Source organism: Callorhinchus milii, unplaced genomic scaffold (genome assembly GCF_018977255.1).
Source record: "Callorhinchus milii isolate IMCB2004 unplaced genomic scaffold, IMCB_Cmil_1.0 Scaffold2, whole genome shotgun sequence".
In the NCBI taxonomy this organism is placed as follows: Eukaryota; Metazoa; Chordata; class Chondrichthyes; order Chimaeriformes; family Callorhinchidae; genus Callorhinchus; species Callorhinchus milii.
In genome coordinates this window covers 120,773,743-120,794,685 of record NW_024704743.1, presented here as the reverse complement: position 1 = coordinate 120,794,685, position 20,943 = coordinate 120,773,743, and the positions used below count along the sequence as shown (strand labels likewise).

Below are 20,943 nucleotides of genomic sequence, written 5' to 3'. Positions count from 1 at the left end.
ATAAATAAAATAGTCGCTACACTTTACAGTATATGCTCTGAAGCACGTTGAGACATCTTGATGATATGATAAGGCGCTATATCAAATGCAAGGATTAGTATATTATTATTAACCAGGTTGCTTCACAAGAATAATTAAGTGTGCGTTGGTGTTTTTCTCCACGTGGAGCCACACGCTCTAACCCGACTCTCCTGCTCGCTCCCCATACACCATTTCATGTTACATTAGCAGTTCCAAGGTATAAGGTTCCTTTAAACTAGAGATGGATAAGAGACTCACTTAACCAAGGAGGGGAGTTCTTGAAAGGGTGAGTGGCCTTAAAGGGCTATGGACTCAGAACCTTTTGGTTCTGAGTCTAGTGTTAATTAATGAGGGTCCACAAATCCCTTCACGGTCTCACCCCACCCTTCCTCTGTAATCTTCTCCAGGATATGTTCCCACAAGCCTTTTGCTCCTTTTTGCGATTTTGCTATTATTATTTAAAAAGGGAACATTATAGGGAAACCTTGACCTTTGGTTCACTTGTCCACAAACACCTGGGCGCTGGAGCAGAATGTCACCAGTTCTACTCACTCCAGATATTCAACTTAATACCAGGTCAGATCTCCGGTAAGTGAATGGGATCTCATGGATCCAGAGCCAGCAAAACTAATGGTTCCATTACTGCTTGCTGGGAGTCATGTAGAGGAGTGGTTAGTGCACTTGCTTCGCTAGTGAGAGGACCCGGCTTCAATTCCTGGGCAGGGCAAAACCTTAGTCGAGTTTTCTTACTCCACACGCCTCTATTTATCTAGCAGTAAGTAAGAACCCAGTTGTTAATCAAATGGTGAGATTGCTTTCCAATGTTAAAAATCACCCAAATTTGTTTTTACATTTGGTCACTCAATCCACGACTCTTTGTGAGACAAAGCCATGTGCAATTGGTTGCTACGTTTCGCCCACAAAATATATAGTCAATCCACTTTACAATATATATTCTGTGTAGTGCTTTGAGACCTCTCAACAATGTGATAAAGCACTATATCAAATGCAAGGATTATTATTGCCTCTGGCAACAGAATCGTAATGTAAAAGTGACGGATAGGAGAGCAAGGAAAAGTGGACAGGTTTTAAAAGCCACACAGATCCAAAGTGTGGAAAAAGCCTCTAGTCCAGATGCCCGTCTGCTCACTCCCAAAACTAGGCAAGACAGATTCTGAAAGCTGTGTCTAATTCAATCTCTGTGTTTGGATCGACAGTTCCATTACACCATGGAGTACTGAAGTCAGCCCAATGTTCAATAAACTCTCTTTTAAAAGAGCTATTTGCTCGTTGTGTGGTAATGACATTCATTAATGAACACAGATAAAAGGAAACAGTCCCGGAGTGAAGAAAGGCCGTACATCACTTTCTGCGTTTCGTAGATAATTAGGGTCTGGAAGATGAAGGGAGGATCATCAGATCAGTGTCTTTTGGTGGAGAAGTTGGCCTCGTATTGAATTAACTGGAGGCTGAGTGATTCCTTAGTTGTGCAAATCCCTTCATACCCTGGCACCTCCCTACCTGTCCAACCTGCTTACACCCGACTCCTCTGTCTGCCGCCCGTGCTCAGCTGGCTCCAACCTTCCTAGACATCCCTCATCCTGTCCTCTCCACCATCGGCAGCCACTACCCCCTCAAACTCTCCGCCTCAATCAGTTCAAATTTTTTTTGGATATTTTGTGGGGGCAAAAACATTTTTGCACATATACAGTCACTACACTTTACAATATATCCTGTGAAGCGCTTTGAGACGTCTCAAAACCCTGATACGGCGTTATATCAAATTCAAGGATTATTATTATTTACCTTACCCCTCTTTTTCTTTTTCCATCACTAAACAGATCACATCTTCTTCTTTGACCATGTGTACAGTCACCTTACCCCCTCTCTCTGTCTCGGCATCAAGCTCTGTCAATGTTAAACGCTCCGAGACACTACCCCACATGAATCATAGAATCAACCAGCACAGGAGGCCATTCGGTTCATTGTGCCTGTGCCATCTCTTTGGAAAAGCTGTGAAACTAGTCCCACTACCCGTCTCTTATCCCATAGCCCTGCAAGTTTGAATGGTGATATATAAATACAAATTGTTGTTGTTGTAGCTTTACGTCTGCGCTCAATTCAGAATGATATTGCAATAGAACACTCTGGGATCTGACTGCAGGAGGGATTTACAACGAAGCCACTGGAGTGAGCTGGGGTGTTAACACTTACCCACTAAATACCACAGCATGGCTTCATCTCATCACACCAACCTCATACTGAGTTATAAGAACATTTAGAAACAGCAAAGGGTTAGCAGTATCATGCCTTCGCCTTTTTGGTAACTTTAGTCCTCTTAACCTGCCTGCTTGTTTTTCAAGCCCGCTTCTCTCTGTAGAAACATATCCAATAATCTATTGCTCCCTCACAATGACGTGATCAGGAACTGCTCCCAATCGTTTCCCTGTGTTAATGATTCGAACTCTACTCTCGTTAATGCAGCTCCCTTACAAGACTTCCCCTGCCAGCACTCTGCTTTACTGACTATCTTTACTAATGTATTGTGCAGGATTACAAAGAATGATGCAGCATGGAAACAGGCCATTCAGCCCAACTCGTCCATGCTGGTGATTATACTCCACAGCATCCTGTTCTCCCTAATGCAGATCAAGCTCCTTCCATGGGTAGGCTTAGTAATGGCTGTAACCCTCTCCAGGCAGCTGCTGTCAAACATAGTGAGTGGAACAGGGGATAAATTGCAACGCTTTGAGATGTCTTCCTGACACGATAGGCGCTACGTAAACGTAAGTTGTTGTTCTGAAGAAACTCAGCACGACAGTCAGTGCAACAGAAACCGAGCCCCTGTCTTGGGACATCTTCCCAATGTGAACATGCTATACAAACTTAATTTGGTGTTGATGTTGCCCCCACAGGAACACTGATAATCTTTAACAGGAGGGAGCTTCACCCTTCCCTCTTAAATTGTGAGGGCAATTACAATAAAATCCAACCCGCTTCACCAGATTACAACCCACACACTGAGCTGTATAATGAGAGAGCACAGTACCTTCTTTGCTCCTGTTACAGCTGCCTTCTGCAGTTTACGGTAGCAGTACTTGGCATATGTGCTGATAGCAACACCTAGAAAGAGGAAGAGAGAGGCATTAAGCACAGCACAGGAATCAAAACTCAACAAAGAAAAGCATCTAGCATGCTGTATATGTCTGTGTGGTAAGAGAGGGATGTCAGTGTGTTTATGTTTGAGGTGGGGGGAGGGAAAAGTTGGTGCTACCAGACTGCTGAAACCCCCCACTATAAATATTGAGTGCCTGTGCTCCATGGATTAAGCACGCCACACGGTGTATGGCATACAATGCTAGTTCAACTAGTGTTGAACAACCTGTCAACATGATACAAGTTTGTGAATTGAACCTTTCCTCCCATTCCAAGGCTCAATAAAATACAACCCAAATACATGGCCTTCCTCTAACAACCTTGTGCCTGAGATAAGAGTATTCTCACTCATTGTGAGTGAGAAATCCACCACCTGCCAGGCCAAGTCACAACATATCAGAGAACCCAATGCACTGCACCATCCTACCAGAGATATTCCTGAATAAGTTACCTATGTACAACAGTAAACAGAACTGTGACTTTCCATGAGCTCCACTACAATAATGGTGGACGATAAACCTTGCATTTGATACAACACCTTTCACGTCGGTGGGACACCTCAAAGTGCTTCAGAGTATGCACTGTAAAGCGGAGTGGCAGGTGATTTTGCGGGCGAACTTCACATGGACGTAGGCACTCTACTTAGAAGCATAGGTCATTCAGCCCCTCGAGCCTGTTCCGCCATTCTATAGGATCATGGCTGATCTGTACCTCAATTCCAATTACCCTCCCTTACCAATTTGTACACAGCAATGTCCTACAATCAGCCACAAAGTCAATGATCAATCGATTGTTGATGAGGACATCGGGAGAAACTCCCTTCTCTTTGAGTAGTGCAATGAGATAACATCCACCAGAACAGGCGCGCACAAAATCTCAGGTTCACGTATCACCAGAAGAACGGCACCTCCAACAAAACAGAGCTGCCTCCCCAGCATTGCCCTGGAATGTCACCTAAAGACTATATGAGTTCCACGTCCTGAGGTGAGATTTGAAGCCACAAACTTCTGACTGAGGTGAAATTGTTATGAGCCAAACAATTGAAACACATTTTACAAATGCTTTTTCTTTCTTCCAATTCAATGTTCCTGCAGTACCCTAATAACTTAATATGAAAGAACCTTCAAAGTGAATCCCTTTCCTTTCAGAGCTTAGCAGTGCCTTCGATGAGATAAATCTCTGCTCACCTTCAAGCCAAGGTCAAATCTTTCTCTCTCATCCTTGCATTTGAAATAGTGCTTCAAAGTCTTTTCTGTATATATCCAGGCAAACACTGCAGCCAATTTGCACACAGCAATATTTCATAAACAGCCAGGAGATGAATAGACTGTGTTTTATTTGGGAGATTTGATGGCCACGACAACAAAAAAAAGTAGGATCTTTAACATCCACCTGAACAGGTAGATGGGACCTCAGTTTAACGTCTAATGTGAACTACACAGCAATTACTATAAAGTACTTTGAGATGTTTGGACTGGTAAAGTGCTATAAAAATGCAAGTTCTTTCTTTATCCATGGCCCAGTTGACTGATTTCAGTTAGAACAGTTTCCTGAGATATGGAGGTAAAAGGAGGATGTAATCAACCAAACCTCATGATCCAGGGAGCCTCACTCTCCATTGGAAAGTGTGGACGGGTGTCTCTTCAATACACTGCTATCACCATCTGAGCCAAACATGAATATAGGCAACTGCTGAGTTACTGGAAGTCGCTCTTAGGAACCTGTACCTCAGGATTAGTTATAGACTCTGAAGAAAGGAGAAATATGTGCAGGGGGTACGGGAAAGAGGATATTTTCTCTCCATCTTCTTGAAACACCTCATCCCACTGTGGTTAAACTTTGGCATAGATCAACTGGGAGTTAGGCTGGGAACTGTGGGTGGAAGGGGGAGAGAGAGAGAGAAAGGAGAGGCAAGGACGGAGAGAACAACAACAAATTACATTTGTACAGCACCTTTCATGTCGGGATTACATCCCCAAAGCACTGAACAGCCTAGGATTTGCACCCGAGCTGGGAGTTAGGATTATGAGGGGTAGAGGGCAGGGAGGGTAGGTTTAGGAGGGTGACAGAAGGTGTGATCGAAGGGAGGGTCTTGAGACAGCCTTGAAGGAGTCAAGGAAGGGGGCGAGGCGAAGGGATTGATGGATGGAGTTCCAAAGGTGGGGGCAAAAGAGGCTGAAGACCCGACCACTGTTGGTTTGGTGGGGTAGGCAGGAACATGGAGCAGGCTGTGGAGGGCTTTGAAAGTGACGACGAGGACAAATACACAGTTACTGATAGCAGTGTCACATCTTCCAGCAATTGAAATTCAAGCCATGCTCAGTGTAACCAGCTTCATCGTCTTCAAAGAAGATTATTAACATTCCCTGTCACGGCAAAGTCACTTGGCACAACTAACATTTAATGCACCAGTGTTACGATTTAAAACAATAGGGCATTGCATTCTTCATTACTTCTACACAGGAAAAGATTCATCACATCAGACTGCTTAGCTGAGTGCTGTAAGAGTGACATGATGTTTTATGATATCCCATTAGTGTCCTCCGGACAAAAGGGCAGCACCTTTCAGAAACCGTGATTAAATGCTCCAGCAAACACATACAGAAATCTCAGCCAGACGCAAGGCGTCTTTTCTACCTTGGCTTCTCTAAGCTGTTCCATTCTAACTATTTAATAATAATAATAATAATCATAATTCTTGCATTTGATATAATGCCTTATCATGTTGTTGAGACGTCTCAAAGAGCTGCACAGAGTATAGTGTATTTTGTGGGCAAAACACAGCAGCCAACAGTAGTGTCTGACAAACAGCCGTGGATTGAGAACCAAATTTTTTTCCTTTTTTTTAGAGTGATTATTGTCCCGGAAATCGATCTGCCAATCGACTAACAACCAGGTTCCTACTTACTGCTAGATAAACAGAAGCGTGTGGAGTAAGGAAACTTGTCTAAGGTTTCGCCCTGCCCAGGAATCGAACCAGGGTCCTCTCACTTGTGAGCTGAGCACATTAATCACTATGCTACAGGACCCCAATTAATAATAATAATAAATAATCCTTAAATTTGGTATGACAGGATTTACTGTGAAGTAGAGTGACTATGTACTTTGTAGGCAAACGCAGCAGCCCAATTGCCCCCAGCAATGCCCACAGCCAGCCACAATGTCAATGATCAATTTAATCTGGGGGATTGTTGGCCAGGACACCCGGAGAAACTCCCTTCTCTTTTCGAGATGTGCCACGAGACCTTTAACTTCCACCTGAATAGGCATAGACAATACCTCTGGTTCTCCATCATCAGAAAGACAGCACCTTCAACAATGCAGATCTTTAATGGCCAACTGGACAGACAGATGGAACCTCGGTTTAACATCTCATCCAAAGTACAAATTAGTCTAACGAGTTGAAGGTAACTGCAAATGAGCCTTCAGTTCATAAATGTACCTAATCTCTGCACCTCCTTCTCTCTACCATTCCTCTCTTTCTGTCCTTAAGTGAGTCTTTTCTGAAATCCTACCTCCATGGTCATGTCCCTCACCCCATCCCTGTGAATTGCTCTGGGATGTTACCTTATGTGAAGGACACTATAAAAATGCAGGTTGTTGAGCCTCTAGCTAATAGGAGATGGTGACGGGCTGATTGTCCTCGTTTTGCTCTTTTTTTTGGTCAGCCGGGTGTCTGACACGTGGAACCTATGCTTAAAACCAGATCAAACTGAAAGTTCCGTGTATCCCACCTATACATGGAAATTCCCATTTCTTTAATGGAATACTCACTTTTTCCCTGGAGGGATGCACCCTGCTTATCTAATTCCAGAAAGTATTAGGTGCAGTTGGCGAGAGCCAAGGCTTGGGGACCCAGGAGTGTGCGTTGGGGTAATTGCTGGAGTTTAACCACCTAAAACCGGATACTTTGCTATTGAAAACACTTGCCTGGAAAGCTTCCAGCTACTTGTCCAGCTAGTTTCCCTAACCATACCCGTTTATGCTTTGTCTTAACAGGAGCTGAGTGGGAAGCGAATGAGACGTTAAACTGAGGTCCCATCTGCGTATTCTTCAGGTGGATGCTAAAGATCCCATGACACCAATTAAAAAGAAAATGGTATTTTTTCCTGATGTCCCTGGCCAAAATATTCATAGAATCATAGAATTATACAGCACAGGAGGCCATTTGGCCCATCGTGTCTGTGCCGGCTATTTGAAAAGAGCTATCCAATTCAATCCCACTCACCCGCTCTTTAATCAATATTGCCACCCACCACTCCTTTCCCTATCCTTCCTGAATACACTGTAGCCAAGAATATTTAGCTCCCATTCCTGCTCTTGTTTAAGCCAGGTCTCCATTATTGCCACTACATCATTACCCCATGTGGCAACTTGAGCCGCAGCTCACCAATCTTATTTGTCACTCTGTGCATTTACGCATATGCACTCCAAAACTGACTTAGTCTGTTCTGCATTTCTCCCCTGTCTAATCCCACCTTTTTCTGGATTACTCATTATTACATTGCTACTTGTCTCTCCCAGCCCTCTTCTCTAATCCTGATTCCCTTCCCCCCTCGAAATTAGTTTAAACCCTTCCCCACAGCACTATTTAACCTCCCTGCTAGGGCATTGGTCCCAGTCCTGTTCAGGTATAACCACCCACTTTTGTATAGGTCCTACCTGCCCCAGAACTGGTCCCAATGATTTAGGAACCTGAAGCCCTCCATTCTGCACCATTTCTCAAGCTACGCATTCATGTGCCTCATGCTGTTTTGATACTCACTTGTGCGAGGCACTGGGAGTAATCTAGAGATCACTACCTTTGAGGTCCTACTCTTTAGCTTTTTCCTTAGCTTCTGATACTCTCCCTATAGGATCTCAACTCCCTTTTTCCTTATGTCATGGATCCCAACATGCACCATGCTTCTGGATGTTCCCTGTAGAACATTTTGCACCGGTTCAGTGATGTCTTCAACCCTAGCACCAGGGAGGCAACATATCATGTGAGAGTCACATCTTTGGTTGCAGAAACGCCTGTCTACTCCTTTCACCATTGTGTCCCCAATGACAATTGCATTGACACTCTTCCCTGTCCCCACCCCTGTGCATCCATTTGCTTTTGACTCCCCTCCCCAGAGGTGTCATCACCCTGACTGGTATTCAACATAGAGACCCAGTTTGTGAGTGCCACACTCTCAGGGGATTTCTTCACTGCCTGTCCCCTCTTCCTACCATGCTGGGTGGGCACCCACTCATCCTCCTTCTGAACCCTCTGTGGCTGTGGGGTGACCACCTCCTGAAACGTTCAATCCATGAACTCTTCAGCCTCCCATATGCTATGTAGTGACTCCAGTCTCTCCTCGAGTTCAGAAACCCTGAGCTCAAGCTCGAACAGCCAGAGGCACTTCCTACAAACGTGTCTGTCCAGGGCACACAAAGCGGCCTGGAGTTCCCACATGGCACACATTGTGTATGCAACCAGTCTCAGCTGCCCTGCCATATTCCCAGACACGTTTTACATATTTTAATATAACTTATATATTTTGTAATTATGCACCCTTGTCCCCCTCTGCACCGAATTCCAACTCTCACCAAATTACTTAACAGAATTCTCACTCTGTTCCACCTCACTCAGTTCCCTCCTCACGCTGCTGGGCTTTTTGCTTTATTTTTCAATTAAATGGGTCACTTATGTCATGAGGTGACTATGCATCTTGTTGTGCATAAAATAGCTTCTGTATTTGCCTACAAATAGTCACTAACTTGATAGTACCTTGAGACCTTTTTGCAATTACAGGCATGATATTAAATGCCAAGATGACTACTAGTTATAATAATAATCCCTGCAGTTATAATAATAAATTTGCCTAATGAATCAGGTCCTGGTTGAATTCTCTCTGTATCTGGATCGCACCAAGGCTTACTTTAGTGCCATACCCCGATGCCCTTTGAAATCTGCTAACTCAACACAGAATCAATGCAGTCTGCCACCTGTTGAGCCAAGAGGCCACAGGGAGCCAAGAAAAGCACTTTTAACTCTCAGAAGCAGGAAGTCTGTGTTCAGAACAGGTTTTAACAATTACAAGAGATGAGTTGGCAACACAATGCTAAAATAATTCTGTGTAGTGTGGATGAGAAATGGTTTCCATTAACGTACAGTTCAGCTTCAAGCTGTCACACCAGTTTACAATTCAGCTACAAATGACTGCACTGCATAATAACCACCAACAACAGCAACAACTTGCATTTATGAGACACCCTTTAGGAGGGCGCTAACCTATCTCACCATCAGTTATCTTCTTCCCTCCTTCATCCCCAAAACACAAAGAGGGACATTTTATTTTACTTGTTCAAACACAGCAATAGGAGGGAGACTGAACTCAAAGCACAGGTAAATGGGAATGGATTCTGGGGAATAATTTTAGGAATATCAGACTTTTGAATTATCGATTTTTTTTTACTTTAATGTAAAGAAAACCAATTGTAATTGATTTTGTAATTTTCAAAGCGCTCCAAGACGCTATATAACTGCAAGACGTCGTCGTTGTAATTGGAATAAAAAAGGCTACATATATATATATGTTCCATAGAGCACCAGCCAGATCTCATCTGGAGTAATGTGTTGCACCCAACCATATAGTTATCCCTTTTAAATTATAATTTGTAGAGTCCTGTATTGATTAGAACACTCGCTTTGCAAGTGAGAGGACCTGGGTTTGATTGCTGGGCGGAGCAAAAGATTAGGCAAGTTTCCTTACTCCACATGCCTCTGTTTACCTCGTAGTAAGTAGGAACCCGGTTGTTAGTCAATTGGGGATCACTTTTCCAGGGGTAATAATCCCTTCAAAAATTTTGTTTTAAAAATAATAATAATTTGGTCACACAATCCACGGCTGTTTGTGGGATACTGTTGTGTGTAATTCTCTGCTGCGTTTCATCCACAAAATACACAGTCGATTCATTTTACAATATATTCTATGAAGCGCTTTGAGATGTCTCAAAGACGTAATAAAGCGCTTTATCAAATCCAAGGATTATTATTGTATACTGATCCAAGAGAGATATTCATCAGATTAATACCTATAAAGGAGTTATGGTGAGTGACTGAGTTGATGGATTATATTCTCTAGATCTGAGGCAGTTAAGAAGGATTAAAACAAGATTCCTCTTAATTATCTGATCAACTTAAAATGAGAGCTCGGACAGTTAGGTTCACGATCATTTCTTCACACAAAAGACTGTGAGAATACAGAATACACCAGCCTGGAGGCTGTGGGCGCAGAATCAAGTCGGATGTTTAAAAGGGAGATGAATACTTGGGAGGTTTGGTTAACGATAGAGAAAAGGAAGGAAATGGAATCAAAAGATCTAATGGCAGAGCAGGCTTGGGAATTTGAATGGCCTCCTCCTATTGCAACACTTTCGATTGTTTGGAGGTTAAATCAATGCTCTCCATTGCTCTGTAACGAATGGTTTATTGTGTAAGTGGATCAGACAAGTTGTGGGCCACATCAAAGAGCAGAGATCATCACCTTCACAGTCTTCTCTCCTATTCTCCTTCCGTGTGGACAAAGTAAAGGTAATTCAGAACCTTCAAGCGGTCGATCTCAATAGACAACCAGTATTGATATCTGCTACCCTGTGTCAGCCCTGTGGTTATTGCAACACACTCCAACTCTAATCAAGTTAGAAACTGCATTAGCGGAAACAGAAGGTAGCTTGTGCAGCAAAAAATCTACAGCAAACCCGAAGGAATAGCCAAGACTGCAAGCAGTGGCTACATAAACATCACAAACATACACTGGCCTCTCATTCAAGGCAACATTGTGGATGCAGCGTAGATTCTCAAGGAGAAACCAGGGGTTGGGATATATTTTCTGAAGCAGAGTCGATTGAGATGCTCAGGATTATGAAGGGGTTCATAAACACAGTGAGCATTCTTTACCACCTTGGGCCAATCAGTTACTAGAGGATGATATAAAGATAAAGACAAAGAAAGATTTATAACTGAAGGGCAATTTGTTTTGTCAGAGAGTAAGGGGGGAGGGCAAAGACAGCAAGGATGGTGAAGGAGGAGGGGGCTTTGGTCAGAGAAAGGGGAGGGGCAGCAAAGGGGGGAGGGGATGAGGGGAAGGGCAGAGGAGGAGAGAGGGAAGATTGCGGAGGGTGACAAGGTATAGGTATGGCAAGGGAGGAAATGGAGGAGGGGATGGTTTGTATTGTCTATGGGAAGAGTAAAGAGGAGGAATATTTTTAGGTGTTGGCAGAGTGAGCAGAAGAGTTGGAAAAGATTCTGTGTCTCACGTTGAGAAAAAACACCAACAAATTGGGGTGAACGGCCTCTTTCTGTGGCCTTGTCCAATTCTGTACTTTATGTTCAGGCTCTGTGACCCTATCAACTCCACCCTCGTCCAGCTCCACTGGCTCTCCATCCCCCAGAGGGGAGTTCAAAATCCTCAGCCTGGTCTTCAAAGCCCTCCACAGGCTTGCTCATTCCTACCTCTGCGAGCGGCTAACCCCATATCAACCCCTCTGCTCAGCAGGCTCCAGCCTGTTCCACATCCTCTGCCCATCCCACTCCACCTTGCCTTAAGCCTCTCTGCCCCCACACTTTGAACTTCATCCCACAGTCCCTTTGCCTCGCTCCCTCCCTCCCTCAAGGCACGTCTCAAGACCCTCCTCTTCGGCCGCACCTTTGGCACCCTCCTATCCCTATCCTCCACCCCTTCTGATCCCAACCTCATGCTCCCTGACTGTCCAGCGCCTTGCCACTCTCGATATGAAAGGCGCCATACAAACGTAATTTGTTGTTGTTGTTAAAGGCTAGAAATGCCCCTGACGGTGTGAGAGCAGGTTCCAGGAACAACCTTGTTTAATAAGCAAGCATCTCACTATGTTCCTGTGGGCTGGGACTTTGGAACTTTTTCCCATTTTCCTGGTGGTGGCAGCACAGAGTCATGCACTGCACTGTACTGGAGGTTCTGGGAGCTGTGCTGAAAATCTGCCAGCCAGGTTCACTTCCACCAGCCTGCACGAGGGCAGCATGGCCACAACTATAAACAGGGGCAGAAACTCAAGCAAACTACCAGCCTAGGTGGCGGAACAAGAAACTAAAGGATCTGAAGTTATTAGATTTAAAGGGATAAAGTTAAAGGACACAGGGAAGGAATCTTATTGGAAGCTGAACGGGGAGCCAGTTGGACAACCCCTGCTGAAATTTATTACCACGAAAAATGATTGATTTTTTTTTAAAAAAGTGGGTTTCTGTTTTTGCATTTCCCTTTGGAGGAAACGGACAGAAGCGGAGTGAGAATATTGGGAGGGAGGAAGAAAGGAGGAGTTTTCAAGACTGAGGTTGATAGATATATGTTAGGTCAGGGTATCAAGGGGTATGGGGAAAGGGCGGGTAATTGAAGTTGAGGTACAGATCAGGCATGATCTGATAGAATGGCAAAACAGGCTCAGGGGGCTGAATGGCCTCCTCCTGTTCTTATGTTCCTTGAGTGGACTTGATGGACCTTAGCCTTAAACCAGCCGAATAAGCCTGGGTTTGTTTCCTGCCCCTGGTCCTGTCTCACTGGAGTAGAGCTTTTCAGTGCCTTGTGATACAGCCATTACGCTACACCGTGGAAGCTGACAGAAGAGTAAGCACAAGCACATGCAGCGGGACACGAAGCCGAGAGACAACTGGTGCTCAGTCAGCATCGACCCTACCATCACGTTCCTCAATATAGGGCTTTGGTGTCTTTCGCAATTTCACTTTCTTCTTATCTTTTCTCTCCAGGAGCTCTTTAATGTGCTGCGTCACTGCTAAGATAAACGGAAAGTTGGAACAAAACGGAAAGGAATAATCAAGGCTCCCCATTCCCAAAAGCTCAAACGCAGGTTAAACCGGGGCCAACCTGTTCCTATTATGTCGATCTCGAATTTCAATACGATTCCCTCCACCCTCTCAACACTTCCCATCCCCCCACCCCCACAAGGTGCCAATTTTGCAGGTGGACACTGAGGTTGAACTGGAGGAGAAGCTGTGGTGCAGAGCTGAAGGCTCACTTGCTCTTCAGGGTGAATCTGTGCTACTCGCGTGCATTATGCACAAGTACACAAACCGTAGCAGGGGACACAAATTATCTGAAGGCAGGGAGTGAGCAGAGGAAAGATCATAAGGTCATATCAGATGGAGAAAGCCCTTCAGCCCATCCGATCTCATCCCTTCAGAACACCCACCCTCTCTTTTCCTTTCACAGCATCGAGCTGCTTTTTAAATGAATCCAGTGTCCTGGCCTCAACCACCCTTCCTGGCCACCTGCTCCAGTTACATTTTATACACTTTTATGAGTTCCCCTTGGAATCATCTTAATAATAATAATAATAATCATATAGCACCTTATCACTTAGGGTTAGGGTTAGAGAGACATCTCAACCCACTTCACAGATTATACTGTAAAGTGAATTGACTGTGGGCGAAATAGACTGAAGAGCCTTTATCGTTGCTCATAGCTTATTCCTCCAACAATGGGGATCATCCTCATTGCTCTACTCTGCATTGTCTCTGGGACATGAGCAGCCCCTTTATGTCACAGTGACCACAGTAACTGCATTTTGTACTCTAGGTGTGGTCTGATCAGAGTACTGTACAGCCTGAGAATAAGCTCAACTGATTTAGCAAATGCCAATGAAAGGCTGATAACCAATTGGTACTTCCAAGAAACTCAACCAATAGAACCAGGAGGGTGTCCCAGTTTGTATATTGTATATTGGTGACTTAAAATTCTTCAGTCACATGCTAAAGCCCATTTTTTGGAAATTTAAGATTGCGCAGATTTTGAAAAAGCCTTAAATTCGGTTCTAATTTGGAAGATGCTTATCCATATTCTTAAAGAACCCATTCAAAACAAGCACCCATATGAAGTCTAACTTGCAAAATTTGCATAAACTTACAATTTAAGATAATGGCTGAGACCATGAGGAATTTGAGGCCTGTGGTGTATCCCCTAATCTGAGAGTACATTTATATAGCTTCCTTAAATCACTCGATTGATCTCTCATCCCTGTCTGTAATATCTTCTAAGCATTAATGTGGTTTAGCACTGTTTATATCAGATCATATTATTGTCATGGAGCATTTCCATTACGCAGCAGATCTACATCTAGCAGATTGAAACCAGGTATAAAGCTAAAACGGGCAAGAGAAGCTCTGACTGAGATTACTCCTTCAAGGAATATGGCTGATGTAGGACAATGCTGGGCGCAAATTGGCTGCCATTTTTGCCCACAAAATAGACAGTTATTACAGGAAATCCTGTGAAGTGCTTTGAAACATCCGCCAATATGAAAGACAATGTACCAAATGTAAGGATTATTATACAGGTCAGTGCCAGGGAAAGAAAATTAGAGTTGCAACATATTATTTATAATTTATAATAATTATCCTTGCATTTGATATAGCACCTTATCGCATCATCGAGACGTCTCAAAGAGCTTCATAGGATATTATAATAATAATCCTTGCATTTGATATAGCGCCTTATCTCATCGTCAAACGTTCTTTATAATGAAGGGAATGTTATGCAGCCAAAAGCAGCAGGTGATCTGCACCAGTGACTCCCTACAAACAACAAGACAGTGTCAATGAATGGATATTTTGGGGGGTGAATTTGGATAAGGTATTACAAGCCAGGATAACAGGGATAACATTAGTGCAAAGCGACATAATAGTGTGAAGCAGCAGCAGGTGGGATGTTGTTGAATCACCAATAAACCTACTGTGATAATAACAATAATAATCCTTACATTTGATATAGCGCCTTATCACGTCGTTGAGATGTCCCAAAGCACTTCACAGAATATACTGTAAAGTGAATTTCTGTATATGTTGTGGTCCAATTGCGTCCAATTGCGCACAACAGTGTCGTGGATTGAGTGACCAAATTATTATTATTGTTTATTTTTTGAGGGATTGTTACCCCCAGAAAAGTGATCCGCCAATCGACTAACAATTGGGTTCCTATTTACTGCTAAGTAACCAGAGGCATGTGGAGTAAGGAAACCTGCCCGGGAATTGAACCCGGGTCTTCTCGCTTCCGAGGCGAGCTTGCTAACCAATACACTGCAGGACTCCATCATGATCAGAAAAGGGATGATGTCACACGGCCGGGGTCAGACCACTCCTGAAGACAAACTGATCTTTTGCCAAGGCACCGCCCTCCTTCCCTCCCTCGCTCCATCCCACAACAAACGTTCACAGTAACAGGGGCACAAAAGGAAAGTGAAGGCACAGCCAGTCTGGCAATCGGCTCTTTGTATCTTCTGGGCATGTTTTTCTGAGCTCACAACTTCCATTCAAAGTTGGCAACGTTAGTCAAGAATAAAGGCCGAAATAAAGAAAAGCATGAAAATGGGGCAAGCAGCCGCAACAAGCACTTTTGAGTCAGTTCCTGACCTGTTTTGTGCAAAACATCAGAGAACAAAAGAAGTCTTGTGTTTGGAGAAGAATTACTGGGCCCACAACACCCACTCTTGACCTGTAGCACAGGGACAAGATGCCGCTTCTGAATGAACAGATGTTGTTGGGGAGGGGGGGTTAAGAAGGAAAGATACAAACGTGGTGTGAAGGCGAGTTCATAACAGACGTGTTGACACAATGTCAGGGATCATTCTCAGAACTGCATCTGTGGCGTGACAAGGGCTCAGCGTTTAGAAGATGGCCTATTTTACACTGTCGCTCCTCACTTTCTCAGGGATGCCCCCACTGGATTTCCTGATTTTCCCCCTTTTCGGGTATCAACATTTGGGGCGAAGAGCACATCACTTACAGGGGGAACCCATCTGGGAATATCCTACCTCTGTGACCGGCTAACCCCAAATCAACCTGTACGCTCTCTCCGCTCAATGGACTCTGGCCTGCTCCATGTCCCCAACCTGCCCACCCCAACATCAACTGTCGAGCCTTCAGCCTCTCTGCCCCCCACCTTTTGGTACTCCATCCCACAATCCCTTTGCCTCACCCCCTCCCTTGCTTCCTTCAAGGTCCGTCTCAAGTCCCTCCTCTTCGACTGCGCCTTCGTTCATCCTCCTAACTCTACCCTCCCTGCCCTCCACCCCTCCTGTTCCTAACCCCCAGCTCAGGTCCAAATCCCTGACTGTCCAGCCCCCTGGGGCGTCCCCCTGATCTGAAAGGCGCTATACTCATGTAATCTGTTTTTGGTGATATCCAGGCTGAGCAATGTTGTCTCAGTTGATGCCGGATCAATCCACTGAAGGCACAATCTACAGCTGGGAAGAGACTTTTGTAAATGAGGTTGCAAGCTTGCTGCCAGGTTAAGATGCTGCAGGGGATGGAATGGAACTTGTTACACACAGTGGCAGCTGGCATCCTCCACTAACTCACTCGGACTGAGATATAGCAGTTTGGAACAAGACAGCTGCTTTGTGAGCGCACTGCTTCCTGTTAGACCGTTGAGAGAAACTAGATCTGTACTAAAACCCACAGCAACTGCTAACTTTAACAATCTCTAAAATAATTCTCTCACCTGATGCTGCTATAAAGCCAAAATGTCTCAAAGGGCTTCGCAGAAAATTGCTGTCAAGTTTAGTGATTGTGCGTGTGTCGGTAAACATGGCAGGTATTTTGCACGCAGCAAAGTCCCACAAACAGTGATTGACCAATTAATTTGGAGGATTGCTGGCCAGTACACTTGGAGAAACTTACTTCTCGTTTCCATCAATATCATGGGATCTTTAACGTCCACCTGAATAGACAGGTGGGACGTCAGTTTAACCTCTCATCTAAAGACTCCAACAATGCCGTGCTCCCCCCACTTCCAGTACTGCACTGGAGTGTTAGCCTAGACTGTGAGGATGACACCTAATGTATGGCTTGAACCCACAGTTTTCTTAATTTGCACCTTTACTGGCCCATAGTATACATTTCTCCTTGAGAAACCCATGAGAGACCATGAGAGCACAAGGGAGTGCAAGATGAATTTCAAAATGTAGATAGCTGTCACCAACCTTGTGGTTTGAAGCTTACAGATTATAGGACACAAGACAGAGAGGCAAGGTTAATATCCTGGAAAAGGATGAGTTAGAAAAGATGGTGTGATGAGTTTAGTTTTGAACACAGAGAGGATGCAGAGAGGTGAAGGAAGAGCCTGTAGGATGGTTTATGTGAGGGAGAAACAAGAGGAAAGTTCAGTGGAGTAATAATTATAGAACCAATATGCAAAGAACCCTGTGTAGTAGTTAGCACTCTCTACTGGAGTGGAGTCCCATAGCATAGCACTTAGAGTGCTCGCCTCGCAAGGAAGAGCAACCTTAAGCAAGTTTCCTTACTCAACACGCCTCTGTTTATCGAGCAGTAAGTAGGAACCTGGTAAGGATTATTATTATCCAAAATTCTGTACCATGTTAAATTTGAAGACAAATGTCTCGAGGCTGAAACTGTGAAGCGTTTTGGACGTCAGATGTCTCACTGCCCTGAGCAGTCATCCTCCAGCATTATACTGACCGTCAGTCACATTTGCAGCTATTACTCATGCAGCTGTGCCCATAGATGTGCACAACATGGCCTCTCACAGCTCTGCCAATGCAATGCCACTTTGCAGAATTACTGGGTAAAGATGGATAGTAACCTGTGGCTACACAGAGCACAGCAGCCACACACTCTCCAGTCAGTGCTGACAAATCACTTTCCCTGGGAGGCAGGTAGGTTTTCAAGCCAACTGAAATGGAAAAATGTATTTCAGACCAGTGTTCAACAACAACAAATTCTGCACCTGAGCTGGGGCTTGGGATCAGAAGAGGTGGAGGACAGGGAGAGCGACGTAAGGCGTGGTTGAAGGGGAAAGTCTTGAGATAGGCCTTGAAGGAGGTGGCAAAGCAAACGGACTGGGGATGGAGTTCCAAAGGGTGGGGCAAAAAGGGTCATGGTCCAACTCCCAATGTTCACCAGTTCTTGGGAACACAACATAGTTTCTCTTTACTAAAATCATAGATGGTTTACAGCACAGGAGAGCACTCAACCCATCACATCTGGAATGTTCGCTCCCTCATGGGAACTATCTACTCTAATCCTATTCCCATCTTCTTTCACTCGTACTTATTTTTCATCCAGTACTAAATAGGAATCAATACAAGCCTGGCTTAGTTGGTAATACTAATACTGAAATCAAAAGGCTCTGGGTTCAACCCCCCACCCACCGTATCAGGCGGGTCCAACACCCCCCACCCCCCCCCAGCGTATCAGGCTAGGCTGACCCTCCCATGTGCTGGGGGGCGTGGCTGCATTGTTAGCAATAACCATCCTTCAGATGACATTAAACCAAAGTCCCTTCTGCCTGTTCTGGTGGATGTTAAATATCCCATGGTCACTATTGCTACAGAGAAGGTAGATTCTCCAGGTGCCTGACCAAGGATCCCTCAGATAAAATCCCCCAGTCTGTTTTTGGCTTTTTGTCTGTTTGTGGGACATTGCCGTGAGCAAATTGGCTGCCGCATTCGCCACAAATACACAGTTAATCCTGCGTATTTACAGTAAATCCTGTGAATGCTTTGAGATGTTTTGAAGACATGATAAGGCAGTAGTATGTCAAATGCAAGATTACTAGAACATTTTAATAAAAGCCTCTAAATTCAGTACAAATAGGAAGTTCTAGGACCGCACTAAACACCTTTCCTCTCTTTTTCTCCCGGCATTAGTATAGATGTATGTTAAAACGTCTCAAAGTATTTTCCAGAAAGTAGTGAAGTATAAAGGCAAGGTTCCAAAATAACCATGAGCCAAGCAACCAATTTATCTAGGGGAGTGTTGGCTGGAGCACCAGAAGAAACTCCCTTCTCTTTTTAAATAGTCTCACAGGATCCTTAACATTTTGAACAGACAGACAGGCTGGTGACTCATCTAAATAACGGCACCTAAGACAATGCTGCACATCCCTCAGCAACGCACTGGAATGTCACCCTCATAGCAACTCAAAAGACTGATTGTGGAGGTTAAACTCAGAACCTACTGATCTAGAGAACAACCGAGCTATCAACTGAGTCTCATAACCAGCTCAGGAGTCCTGTAGCTCAGTGGTTAGAGCACTCGCTTTGCAAGCGAGAGACCTGAGTTCAATTCCAGGCAGAGGGCGAAACCTTGGGCAAGTTTCCTTACTCCACACACCTAATAATAATCCCTCCAAAACCAAAAACAATAATAAATTGGTCATTTTCAATCTACGACTGTTTGTGGGACATTGCTGTGCGCAATTGGCTGCCGCGTTCGCCCACAAATATACAGTCAATTCACTTACAGTGTGATCTGTGAAGCGCTTTGGGACGTCCTCCCGACGTGAAAAGCGCTATATCAAATGCAAGGATTATTATTATTATTATTATTATAATAATAATCATAATTGTGATTTGATATAGCACCTTATCACGTCATTGAGACGTCTTAAAACTCTTCACAGGATATGCTGTAAAGTGATTTGACTGTGTATTTTGTGGACGAAACACAGTCCATCATACTCCATCATGATCATGCTCCATCACTGCTGACATATTGAGAATAATAGACCCTGGAGTGTGCTACAGGAAATGCATCAAGGAACTCAGAAGCCATCATGTATTTCATGGCACATTACTGCCTCTGAACAAAAACATGTACTTATAGAGCGTTTTCACCAAGGATATGATGCGTCCAAGCACATAATGGGAAAATCACCCAAATGTGAGGAAGAAGGCGGGGATTTTGAAGATATGTTGAAGATAAGAGAAGGGGGTGAGATGGAGAGATAGAGGGAAGGAATTCCAGAGGTTATGGGACTAGTGCCTGCAGAGATTGAGACAACTACATAATAATACTTGCATTTGATATAGTGCCTTATCATGTCGTTGAGACGTCTCAAAGAGCTTCACAGAATATATTGTAAAGTGAATTGACTATATTTTGTGGGCAAAACATGGCAGCTAATTGCATACAGTAGTGTTCCACAAACAGTCATGTATTGAGTAATCAATTTTTTGGGGTTATTATTACCCCCAGAAAGCGATCCACAAATCGACTAATAACCGGGTTCCTACTTACTGAGAGGTAAACAGAGGTGTATGGAGTAAGAAAACTTGCCTAAGGTTTTGCACTGTCTGGGAATCTAACCCAGGTCTCTCGCTTGCAAGGCGAGTGTTATAACCAATATGCTACTGGGCTCCACTAGATATGCCAGGTGATCTGTTCAAGATTGTAGACATTGAATCATAACTGAGGTAAAAAAAACAAGATACATAGATACAAGATACATTAGCAATTTAATACAATTTACATTTATACAGCGCCTTTCAAGGGAGAAAGCCTCAAGGCATTAGATACTGCTGGCTGGGCTCCTGAGTTGGCGGTGGGAGACAAGTGGGTGGAGAGGGAAAAGATGACTGAAAGTGCTGTAAAAGAGATACAGATTGAGACTGACCTTCAAGGGCAGCGAGGGAAAGAACAAGTCGGAGATGGGGATCCTGAACTTGATCTGCTGGCAGAGCCGAGCGAGGGTGGGAGTGATATGCTCTCAGAGTCTGGTGTGGGAGAGGACGGAGGCTGCAGAGTTCTGGATGGTCTGCAGTTTGTGTAAGGAAGAACTGGGTTGTCCGGTGAGAAGGACATTGGTGTAGTCAAGCATGGAGGTGATAAAGGCGTGGATAAGGTTCTCAGTGGCCTGAGTGGAGAGGTAGTGACATAAGCAGACGAGGTTTCAGAGACGAGGGAAAGCTAAGTGATTAGAGCACAGATGTAGAGTCTGGATAGTTTGGAAT

The 20,943-nt window shown here is 44.3% G+C and overlaps 1 protein-coding gene across 1 annotated transcript in view; it reads right to left on the bottom strand.

The window, feature by feature from the left end:
• The window catches only part of arhgap39 (Rho GTPase activating protein 39), a 159,404-nt gene that overhangs the window by 16,752 nt on the left and 121,709 nt on the right, over positions 1-20,943 (bottom strand). Inside the window, exons 6-7 of the mRNA XM_007895064.2 lie at positions 12,874-12,969; positions 3,071-3,144 (exon numbers count right to left, since the gene is read on the bottom strand). Coding sequence (XP_007893255.1) covers positions 3,071-3,144; positions 12,874-12,969 — 170 coding nt within the window. The remainder of the gene's footprint in view (positions 1-3,070; positions 3,145-12,873; positions 12,970-20,943) is intronic.